The sequence below is a fragment of the Podarcis bocagei genome (genome assembly GCF_964188305.1).
Source record: "Podarcis bocagei genome assembly, chromosome: 1".
In the NCBI taxonomy this organism is placed as follows: domain Eukaryota; kingdom Metazoa; phylum Chordata; class Lepidosauria; order Squamata; family Lacertidae; genus Podarcis; species Podarcis bocagei.
In genome coordinates this window covers 128,307,298-128,319,483 of record NC_138125.1, presented here as the reverse complement: position 1 = coordinate 128,319,483, position 12,186 = coordinate 128,307,298, and the positions used below count along the sequence as shown (strand labels likewise).

Below are 12,186 nucleotides of genomic sequence, written 5' to 3'. Positions count from 1 at the left end.
TTCTCGCAGTGAGGGAACTGCCAGAAGGCCCTCAGCGCTGGACCTCACCCAATGGGGGTGGAGATGCTCCTTCAGGTATACTGGGCTGAGGCCGTTTAGGGCTTTAATGGTCAGCACCAACACTTTGAATTGTTCCCGGAAACATACTGGGAGCCAATGTAGGTCTTTCAGGACCAGTGTTATGTGGTCTTGGCAGCCACTCCCAGTTACCAGTCTAGCTGCCGCATTCTGGATTAGTTGTAGTTGTAGGGTCACCTTCAAAGGTAGCCCCAAGTAGTAGTCCAAGCGGGAGATTGGCAAGATATTCCACGGGCAGATAGGGTCTCAGTCTGCGTACCAGATGGAGCTGGCAGATAGCTGCCCTGGACACAGAATTGACCTGCACCTCCATGGATACCTGCAAGTCCATAGTGACTCCCAGGCAGCCCAGGGGTCTGAACACTCATCCCCCAACACTACTTTCTGAACACAGCCCAGGAGGAAGGAGCAGAACCACTGTATAACAGTGCCCCCAGCGCCCAGAGACAGTCCAGAAGGATGTCATGGTCGATGGTATTAAAAGCTGCTGAGAGTTCCAGCAGAACTAGAAAACAGTTTTCACCTTTGTCCCTAGCTCGCCAGAGATCATCAAAGATCTTAATAGGCTTACCAGTATGCTTCCCACTGCAGGGCTAATAGAACAGAAAAAAGGATACATTTGGGGGTAAAATCTTTGCACTGCTTCACACTAACTGCCAACAAGCCATTCTATTAGAATATGAAATGTTATATTATGACTAAATTAACTTGATTATAACCACAACTTATAAAAAGCACATTGCAGTTACATACAAGCTTTAAGGTACAGGGCAAAATCCTGGAATTCTCTGCTATTTCCCCCCTGAAATCAAATGCTTCGGTGTTCTGTGCATTGGGTGTATGTGATAAGCTCACTGATTTATGTTCCAACATGATGACAAGATAGCAGCATGCTCCTCTGCATATTTACTTGGAAGTATGTACCACTGTGTTCAGGAGGACTTACTCTCTGCTAAGTAAGCGTAAGATTTCAGCCTTGGGATTTATGGAATTTTCAGGTACGTCAGACCTCATTTAGAACTGCAATTCATATTGAAATTTGGTGCATCTACATTTTTCTTGCTATCCGTACGTACTTCCACCCTTAACAGAGAATAAGCAGGATGGTCCTTCACATTAGGTGGTTTTATTCAACCGTCATCTCCTTCTTAATTTGAGATACTGGTCTGTGCCACATCTCAATACTCTTGCCTTCTTTTCAGGCATTCCCCACCATTTACATTCTGAGACACCGCATACATCAGTGAAATCATGTACCGTATATTTGAAACACCACAGAAAAACCCCCACAAACACCCTGTTCTGCCCCTTTTTGTAATGTTTTTCGGTCACAAATATGCCTGTGTGCACAGTTGCACACACACCGAACATATGTAAATGGGGGAGTTGCAAAATTTTTTTCGTAAGAACAAATGCAGCCATGAAATGGAGGTGATTTTTCATGAGACCAATGGAAGCCTTTTTCTAATGTCAGTTGTAGCATGAGGTGGTGCTGTACATCAGTTTTTACTTTTTTAAACAACACCAAATGTGGCTAAGTTCTTTTTAGGTTCCAAGAAGCAGAAGAAAAATGTACTTGCTTGTATTACCCATGTTGCTTACTTGTTCATACAATTTCCAGCCCAAGACTTGAAGCTCTATGCTAGGTTAACACTATGAGAATCACAATGAAGCACTACAAAGTTACACCAGTGCCTTTATAACTGCATCACAGGCATATACTGTATGCTAACCCAATGTATCTGAGACCAGGCTATTAGTATTTGTAAGAAGGTATTAACAGTCTAATGAAAGGAGAAAGTAAGGCAACTTCTCAAAGAAAATCTCATTCCCTAGCTTAGTCATCAAAACTTATTTGCAGTCTCATAGTACTAATAGGTAAAGTAAAAAGGAAAATTCTATGGAAAAATAATAACGCGAACATACTTAATCTACGTACCACATCACCACAAGGAATTAAATTATGTACATCAAGGTGCTGATTAACCATTGATTCTTCAGATGCCTTCTGATTTCTCATTAACATCTATAAAAAAATGGAAAATTAGGCTCTGTAATTAACTAAAAGTAGTAGGTACTGCAAGCTGAAGCAACTTAGCTTTGCACATAATTTGAACATTTGATCTACATGGCATGTACAATTCATTTTGCCACATACTAAATTGAACGCCTGCAGTATGGCCAAAGACATTGACTCCTAAAATCTGAGTCACATTAATCTAGCAGGTGGGCCGACAGGACATCCAGAAGGGGTATGTGGATGAACTGACATAAAGGAACTAAAATGGATTGGGAGTGGAATCTTTCCATTGCTCAACTAACTTCTCATACCTTTTGACTTAGAATGTATGCAATGGGGGCTTTGAGAGTTCTTAAAGCAAAGTTAATATTAGGGCTCACAATCTGGACCTCATAGTTCTGGGGCTACACACTCAAGATCACAGGTCTATAGGCAAGGCCTCCATCTTCTGAACAGAGTGCAAATTCCGATGTCCAAATATAGATTTAACTGGGAAGAGGAGTGACATTTATCCCAACATGATTGTTATTCTAGTACTAGCTAGGAAGCTGAAATTAGGCACAAACAGCTGCCAAAGCAGAGGCTGGGCTCCATCAAAGGAAAAAAAACTGAAGGGAGGACATCTGCTTGGGAGATTTGATAATCAAGGTACTTCCAAGCCACCCAAAAATCTAGGATTTGGCATGTACTTAAACCACGGCACACTGTTTAGAAGAAACGTCTAAAAAGCGGTCACTTTTGCACCAGACAGACAAAATGAATTTACGTCATAATAGAAGCCAGCATTCTAGCACAGGCATAGCCGAGATGCAGAAAGGGTGGAATGCTGGACTATGGAAGTTCTGCTTCTCAAAAGCCCCATCCACACCTTCAAAATTATGTTGCTTGGATTTGAGAAGGGAGCAGGTACTTGCACACTGGCCCACCCTGTAACCTCAGCACATGGGTGCGAATCGACCTCTACACACGGACGGGTGTAGGCTCTTCCATGCGCCAGTTGCACATACAAAGCCTACATACGTAAAGAGCCCCTTTCTTAGAGCATCGCCTGAGCTTGTGGAGTCGAGGGGTGCCAAGTTTCTCTCCCTTGCACCCCCTTCCACAAAACCAGCGGATGCACCTATTGGAAGACGTGAGCGCTCTGGTCTATGGTCTCTATGCACGCGATTTGATGTAGAGAAAGGGGCTCTTTTCTGTAGGCGAGCACGCGTCAAATTTTCTTTACAAGAGAATAATAAAGTTGCATCTGCATTTGGGGAGGCCTGGAGAAGACCGTAAGGCGGAAACGTCAGCATCAGCAGAGCCACGAAACGATGGGCAGGATACTGGCCAGGGGCCAAACCCAGCATTCCCCAAAGCAGGTATGGAGCCATGTTTCTCTTCCCAACTCCCTTTGAAAACGCAGAGCTGGCTCGCCCGTGAGGCGAGGCGCCCACCTCACAAGGCAGGACTAGCAAATCTTTATCCCCCCCACTCCCTGGGTTCCTGAAGCACATTTCCCAGGTAGGAGGGCGGGCGCCATTTTGGGCTCTGCCTCAGGTGGCAAAATGTCTCTGAGGAGGAGGGCGACGAGGGAAGTCTGCCCCCATCCTCTCTGGCCTCAAGCCCCATGAAATGGCGCCCTGAGTTCTTTGAGGACACTGCGCTCTGCACACGCTCAGGGGCACTTCTTCCCTGAGTAGTAGTACCATGAGGAGGGAGCGGGCCCTTTCCCCCTTGAACTTTTCGGCCGAGGGGCCTCCTTCGGCGTCGACGCTATCGCTCCGGCCGGGGCCGAAGCCTCGCAGGCGGAGGATGGTCGACAAGGAGGAGGGGGGCGCGGCGCCGGAGGAGGTGACGCTCTCGCGGGGGGCGGAGCTGGGCGGCGGCAGGGTGTCGTCGGCCGGGGCGCCCCGGTTCGGAGGCTCGGCTGCCTTGCGGCCGAAGAGGCTCCGCATGGCGGCGGCGGCTACGATGGCCGGTGGTGGTGGTGGCGGCGGCGGCGGCGGGAGGGCCAAGGAAGCCCTTGGTTCTTTCTCATCTCCCTCCGGTTGGGAAGGACGCGCCCGCCGGCAGCCCCGGCTTTGCTGCCGCCTTCTCCGTCGCCTTCTCCGGCGGCGCTTTCCCCCCTCAGGCGGCGTCACAATTTGGCTGCTCGGCGGCGGCCGCCTCACATAAAGGGGGCCTGGGGCTGCGGGGCCCAGGCGACCCCCCCACACACACACCAGCAACGCCTCATAAAAAATGGGAAATTAATGGTAACAGATTAGGATTAGCTTTTGAGAGCAGCTGGGTACCACTGGGAAGCCCGCAAGCGGGGCGTTGTTGTCATTATTATCATTATTATCACTTTATTTGTACCCCGCCCTTTTTCCCAAACGGGGACTCACGGCGGCTTACAGGTAAAATAGGAATAGCTAAAACATTTTTTGGGGAGAGAGAACGACGACAATTATTTAGAAACCAACTAAATATGAATCGAATTAGAACTATACATACAACAGTGAACACATACAAAAGCAATTAAACATTGAATAGAACTAACTATACATGCACACATAGGAAAGACAAACATGAATTAGAACTATATATATCCAACAATGCACATGTATGAAAGACAATTAAAAATGAATTAGAACTATATACATACAACAATGCACACATACAAAAGAATTAAACGTGAATTATAACTATATTCATACAATGCACACATACAAAAGACAAACATGAATTAGAACTGTATACATTAGAACTATATGAATTAGAACTATATACATACAACAATGCACACATACGAAAGAATTAAACGTGAATTATAACTATATTCATACAATGCACGCATACAAAACAAACATGAATTAGAACTATATACATTAGAACTATATACATACAACAATGCACACATACAAAAGACAATTAAACGTGAATCGAATTAGAACTACCTATCTATACATATGAGATGGTTGGATGGTGTTCTTGAAGCTACCAGCATGAGTTTGATCAAACTGCGGGAGGCAGTGGAGGACAGAAGTGCCTGGCATGCTCTGGTCCATGGGGTCACGAAGAGTCGGACACGACTAGACGACTAAACAACAACAACATTATACATACATAAATGGGGCATGTATTTATCTGTACCTTGCCATTTCCCCAGATGGGGACTCGATAATAAACAAAAAATAGCATTTCAACTATCTATCTTGTTTGTTTATACTTTGCCTTTTTTCTAGACAAGAACTCATGGGCGCTTGCAAATTACGATTATGATTGTTTCTTAAGTTTGTATACCACCCTTCAGCTGAAGATCGTAGGGCAGTTCACGATGTAAAAATACAAAACGAGAACACAAAATACATAATAAAACACAAATTAATAAACCCCCTCCCACATAAATAAAACAGGAATAACTAAAAACATGGGAGGGGGGCAAGCATTAAAAAACAACTGAACATTAATGGAATTAAAAGTGTGTGTGTGTACACCCATGTACATTTAAATAAAATATTAAAAACACAGATTACTAGAAAAACAGTTGGGCACTTTCATTAAAAGCAACCAGTTGCCAAAAGTCTGTTGGAATAAGAAGGTATCACCTGCTGACAGAAAGAAAACAAGGGAGCTGGTGTCATTTCTCTAGCGGGGTTCCATTATATCTTTATAATGAAAATACTTGATTAAAAAACCTAAACAAATCTCGACCATATTCTTCCAAATATGAGGCACATTAATTAAAAGAGCTGATTTTTTATTTGCACAAATGTTTAAATTTTACAATGTTGTACAAGAGGTAGACTTAGAGAACACTTATTTTAAAAACCAATTTGGAGTTTCAAAATCAGTGATATCATGAGGGAGGCTTAAGAATTGGCAGAGTCTATTTCTGCTTACACTTCCAACTACATTTGAAATACAAGTTATTACCGTATTTTTTGCACCATAACACTCACTTTTTTCCTCCTAGAAAGTAAGGGGAAATGTCTGTGTGTGTTATGGAGCGAATGCCTGCGGGTGGCGGGGGGGATCTGCTGCAGTCGTGAGCAGAGGATCCATGGTTCCCCTTCCTTTCCTCGTCCGTGGTTACAAAGCATGGATCCACATGGATCCTCAGGATTTTTGCATTGGGCTACTCCAAACTCACTGTCAGATCACATGTCTGTGGCCACAGCATGAACCACAAAAATCATATATCCACTATTTTGTTTCGAATATTTTTTTTCTTGTTTTCCTCCTCTAAAAACTACGTGCGTGTTATGGTCTGGTGCGTGTTATAGAGCGAAAAATACGGTAGTTATTCATTTGTATGAAACATTTGTGTAAGTACATTATATCATAAGGGAACCTACCCAACCCAACAAATTAAATTGGGAGTACACATTTAACTGGAATTGGTCATGATATGAAACAATGAACTTCTGAAATCTATAATTACTTCCAAGTAATGCAATAATAACTCAGTAAGAACTGGTAAACAAATTTATATACTTGTTCAGCTAGATTTATAAATTAAGCAGTACAATACAAACATGGTTTATGAGTGCCAGCAGCTGTGACTATGGAGCAGCACAAATTTGTAAAGACATTTTGCAAACTTTTCAATGAGTTATTTATGCTGCTGAAACTAATGATTTAAATATGCATTTTAATTCCTGATTTAATTTTTTAAAGACAAATTGGCACTAAAGTTGTTGTGATATTTTGAATGTCAATGTGCTCTCAATTCTGTGAAAATATGGCTACCAAAATGCAGATTATTAAAAGGGAAGAAATGTGCTACAAAGAATGTTCTCTTCTTATTTTAAGTTTCCTGTTCCATGTGTCTCCTTGCATCAGCAAAACTAGATATTTAGAGAGTAATTTTAGAATATTCCTAAGAAAAAAGTAAACTTTGACACTGTCCTACCATTTAAAAAACTATTGACATTTTAAAATAAACATAATTATAAGTTATGCAAAAAACCCACAACCCTATACAATGCAAAAATACATTTTAAATATAAAAAGTATTAAACAGAAATACAAATAGATAATACTAAGCCATCATAACAATTGTATTTGAAGAGGGTCTCTGTGCTATGAAGACACTTTGGCTTCTTTATCTGGTGGGGGATATTCTTCTACTTCAGCATTAAACATCAGTTCTGCAAGAAAAGGCAAAACAGTAGGGAACATTAGAATACAGTTGAAAACATACAATTTTCGTCAGCATCAAACTCTGAATGCCCCTTACGTGTCTTAGCATATATGTTTTTTTAACATATCATTTTCAACAGTAATTAAACATACTTTTCCATCTTATTCAATTTTTTGACTTCCATCAATCCTGTCTGAAAATTTTCTAATCTAATCTCTCAGTATGCATTTCTTATCTTCCCTATTACATTTCAAACTCATAACCAATATCTCTATCTTCTTCTACTTTGTAACACTTCGTATATTTCTCCTTACAAAACTTCTTGTAGTCCTTGTTGATTACAGTTGCTCTTCAAATAATTCATATATTTCTTCCAATCTTCTGTAAATCTCTGGTCCCGCAGGTTTCGAATCCTTCCTGTCATTTTGTCCAATTCTGCATAGTCCATTAATTTCGTCTGCCGTTCTTCCTTCATCGGAATTTCTTCTTGTTTCCATTTCTTGGCTAACAATACTCTTGCCGCAGTCTTAGCATTTGCTCTAAATCTCTAGCCTACAGGCCTAACTACTTAGGGCCAGCAAAGGTCATTGTGATTTTTACCCCAAACCCGACTGACCCACCCCACACCGTGACATCGGGTATGGGGCAGGTAACTAAACAGATGCAACGTGATAAACAGGAGCTTAAAGTGTGCTTCTGATTGATCACTGGCACGAGGGCTCACAACAGCGATCAGATGATCGGCACCAACAGCAACCCCCTTTTGAAGCTGCCCATTTGTAGGCATGGTTTGGATTCAAACCACCTGCAAACAGATTTGAATCCAAGCTGTGCCTGCAAATGGATGAAGTGAGGATTGCTGTCAGCACCGATCCATGCTGTCTTTTGAAGTTGGATTCTAAAGTTAAAAATCTGTTTAAAATGTATAATTTATTGTTGGAGTGGCATACAAAGGATGAACAAGTTAAATCAGTGATGATAGATTGGGCAAGAGATGTAGGACACAACATAATGTTTGAGGATTGGGAAAGATTGTGGAAGAAAGGGGTTAAGTTCACTGCATATACAATGTTAAAGGAAAACATAATGAAAGTGATGTATAGATGGTATCTGACCTGTTAAATTAGCAAAGATTTATCAAACCTGTGATAATCTATGTTGGAAATGTAAAGAAAAAGAAGGTACCTTCTATCATATGTGGTGGACCTGCCCCAAGGTGAAAGACTTCTGGGAGAAGATTTATAATGAATTGAAAAAAATGTTGAAACCATTTATTAAGAAACCAGAGGCCTTTCTTCTTGGAATAACAGGTTTAGAATTGCCCAAGAAAGATGTCAAATTATTTTTGTATGCCACAACTGCTGCTCGAATTTTATTAGCTAAGAATTGGAAAACACAAGAAATACCAACAGTGGAAGATTGGCAGATGAAGATGATGGGACTTTTCGGAACTAGCCGACCTGACTGGAAGAGTCCGTGATCAGAAGGAGGAGGATTACCAGGAAGAATGGACGAAATTTAAAGATTATTTAGTTAAATATGTTAAGTTAAATTAATTGGAAAAGCTTGCAAATACCAGATAGGCTTAGGATTTAAATATGTAATGTGATAAATTAATATGTTGAAATTTAGATTGGGAAAGAAATAAAGATGTTAAGTGACTAAGTTAATTTTATGAAAACCGTTGGAAAACCGTTAAAGAGTTTGGGTGTAATCCTTGACGCCTCCCTTTCCATGGAGGCGCAAGTTACAGCAACAGCCAATGCGACATTTTTCCACCTTCGCTGCATCAAGCAGTTGGTCCCCTACCTTTCCCGCCCCGACCTGGCCATTGATCCATGCGACGGTCATCTCCAGGCTTGACTACTGTAATTCGTTCTACGTGGGACTGCCCTTGAAGCTGTCCCAGAAACTCCAGCGGGTGCAGAATGCTGCAGCGAGGCTCCTCACGGGGTCTCTGCCATGGGAGCATATTCACCCAGTGCTTTTCAAGCTGCATTGGCTCCCGGTGGAGTACAGGGTCAGATTTAAGGTGCTGCTTTTGACCTTTAAAGCCTTTCACGGCCTAGGACTCTTGTACCTACGGGACCGCCTCTCCCAGTATGCCCCACAGAGAGCCTCAAGGTCCAAAAATAACAACACCCTAGTGGTCCCAGGCCCTAAGGAAGTTAGATTGGCTTCAACCAGAGCCAGGGCCTTTTCAACTCTGGCTTCGACCTGGTGGAACGCTCTGCCTCATGAGACCAGGGCCCTGCAGGATCTGATTTCTTTCCGCAGGGCCTGTAAGACAGAGTTGTTCTGTCTGGCCTTTGGCTTGGAGCCAATTTGATTCCCTCCCTCCCTCTCTCTTTTTTCTTTTCCTTCTCCTGCGATGAGGCTACATTTTAATATTTTAATATTCCATTATTTTAATGTTGTATTTTATTTTTGTTGTTAAGTTGTAATCATTCATCTTGTTTTTATTATTGCTTGTAAGCCGCTCTGAGCCCGGCCTTGGCTGGGGAGGGCGGGGTATAAATAATAAAATTATTATTATTAAAATGATATACACTGAAATTCAACCAAGGGGATACGAGGAAGTCGCTTAACAGTGTTAATAAGATTAGTTTGAATAAGGCTAGGATTTACGTTTGTTTGTTTATTTGTTTGTGTGTTTAAATATTTGTGGAAAACTAATAAAAATTTTTTTGGGGGGGAATGAAGTTGCCACCTGATGTAAAGTAACTGACCAATACCTCAACTGAAATGGCCTGGAGGGATGTCAAGATCAGGACCCCTGATCTAATATGGTAATCTCAATGTGGTACTATACAACGTTCCACCTGTTTCTTTTCCAACCACCCTGCTCCCTCTTCTTTCCCCCAAACCATCACAATATTCTTTCCATTTCCCCTGTGTTCTGCTACCTCCAAACTGCAGTTGTTCCTTTCCTTGGAGCTTGCAGTCTACAATACTACTCTGAAATTCCCTGGATCTTAAACAGGTCTCGGAAAGAAACGGCAATTTGCCCAAGAAGAAATCTACGGTGGAGATTTTGAACAGTTTATGAATCACAATGGAGCATCCCTGTCTTTTACCTTCACTGTGATCTAACTGGGGCCGGTAGGATAAGAAGAGCCAGGAGATCCCAACGAGAAGAGCTATCACAAGATTCACCACAATCCAGGGCTGAAGAATTTGTTCCTCTGCACCCGAGGTCCTGGGGGGGAGGGGGGAGAGACAAGTACTTATGGCGAAACTACATTTGACAGCATCGGTTCTGCTTGCTTAAATGTAATGTGGAAATGCCCTTTGAGCAAAAAGGTGAGTTATAAATCTACAGAAATCAAATTGGTTGGCATTCTATCTTTAAAGCACCTACTTACCTATCTAGTGACAGGTACAATATAAATTAGGTGAAGTGTTAAATAGGTGTTGCTCAGAGACAAATTAGACATGAAGGCAGCGGTTCCATGAACAGAAAGGAGGGTGAGGGGGTACAATGGCGACTGGAAAAGGGGACCCCCTATGCCCACTACATTTCTCCTTGCAGCCCCTTTCCCCAAGCCTTTTTATCCACTGAGGTCACTTCCAGTATCCTGGAGCTCAGCTGAGGAGTGCTCAGCAAGAGAAGTTCGCAAACGGAAGCTGTGGGTAACAGAAGGGCTCTGCATTCCTCAAGCACATTTTTCTGCTAAAATTGGATCCCGCCTCCCACTTTCTCCTACAGTAAGCTCAAAACTTATGTGAAATATTATTATTATTATTATTATTATTATTATTATTATTATTATTATTATTATTATCCCCCACCCATCGGGCTGGGTTGCCCCAGCCACTCTGGGTGGCTTCCAACACAATTTGATTAAATGTGTGTACTGCCGTTCGTCTGAAGATCAGAGGACAATTCACAACATAAAAACTTGTGCACAATCAGCTTTACACGTGTGACAAGGGGGGCAGAGTTCTGGGGGGAATGACTTTAGCAATCCTACCCGCCACTGAATCCTGAATGTTACCCCCCACGTAAGTTGCGGGCTTACTGTATTACATATGGAACTAATTCTATCATGTCTAGTCTGCCTTGCTGATGGCTTGGCTTTATAAGAACGCAATCTTCTAGTACTTTGGCAATCCATCTCTAGGCCACTATGGTTCACTGGCCAAAATTAATTAGGAAACATTTACTATGGGGAAACGCTGACCACCATGTTGTTGTTAATACTGTACTAAAAGTCCTTGTTAATACAGTGGTGCCTTGCAAGACGAAAATAATCCGTTCCGCGAGTCTCTTCGTCTAGTGGTTTTTTCGTCTTGCGAAGCAACCCTATTAGCGGATTAGCGCTATTAGCGGTTTAGCGGCTATTAGCGGCTTAGCAGCTAAAAGGCTATTAGCGGCTTAGGAAAAGAAGGAGGGGAGCGAAAAAAATCGCAATACTTGCAAGATGTTTTCGTCTTGCGAAGCAAGCCCATAGGGAAATTTGTCTTGCGAAGCGCATCGAAAAACAGAAAACCCTTTCGTCTAGCAGGTTTTTCGTCTTGCGAGGCATTCGTCTTGCGGGGCACCACTGTAGTCACATGTTTCTGGCAATCTAGAAGAGGGTTGCAAGATCTACTCACTGACCCCTTGCTACAACCTGGAATACTGCTGCTACATCAACTTTTGTCTTGGTGTTGGACAGAGATTTAAACTAGTTCCAATTTAGAATTATATTATCACAAGCTTATCTATCACCTGATTATTAACCATAATTTGGGTTTCGACAGGGGGTAAACCGCTGGCATCTTACACAAGAATATTTCTTAGAAATCTAGAGGACCGACATCTGCACAAACCCTTCAGGCTATACAAACTATCAAGCTTTCATGTGTTTCAATAAATGAGCAAACAGAGTCACAGAAGGAACATTATGGGGGGGATTCAACAATTAACTACCAGATTCACAACTTTTGGTGCAGCAATGCTTTGTCTAACACCTTCACTTCCTAGTAAAATAAC

General features: G+C 42.2%; 2 protein-coding genes across 10 annotated transcripts in view; both read right to left on the bottom strand.

Annotated features, from left to right (window-relative positions):
- C2CD6 (C2 calcium dependent domain containing 6) overlaps positions 1–4,239 on the bottom strand; it is a 34,769-nt gene extending 30,530 nt beyond the window's left edge. The window contains exons 1-3 of the mRNA XM_081212038.1: positions 3,787–4,239; positions 2,018–2,104; positions 696–747 (exon numbers count right to left, since the gene is read on the bottom strand). Of these exons, the coding sequence (XP_081068164.1) occupies positions 696–747; positions 2,018–2,104; positions 3,787–4,035 (388 nt within the window). The 5' untranslated portion in view covers positions 4,036–4,239. The remainder of the gene's footprint in view (positions 1–695; positions 748–2,017; positions 2,105–3,786) is intronic.
- A 2,297-nt stretch (positions 4,240–6,536) lies between these two features.
- The window catches only part of TMEM237 (transmembrane protein 237), a 28,321-nt gene continuing 22,671 nt past the window's right edge, over positions 6,537–12,186 (bottom strand). For 8 of the 9 annotated variants that reach the window (XR_014004809.1, XM_081181703.1, XM_081181708.1 and 5 more), the window contains 2 exons: positions 10,286–10,407; positions 6,537–7,215 (listed from right to left, as the gene is read on the bottom strand). Coding sequence is in view for 7 of the 9 variants with exons in the window: in XM_081181703.1 (XP_081037829.1) it covers positions 7,148–7,215; positions 10,286–10,407 (190 nt within the window). In the remaining 2 variants the exon portion in view is untranslated. The remainder of the gene's footprint in view (positions 7,216–10,285; positions 10,408–12,186) is intronic. The other variant, XR_014004810.1, reaches the window with a different exon arrangement.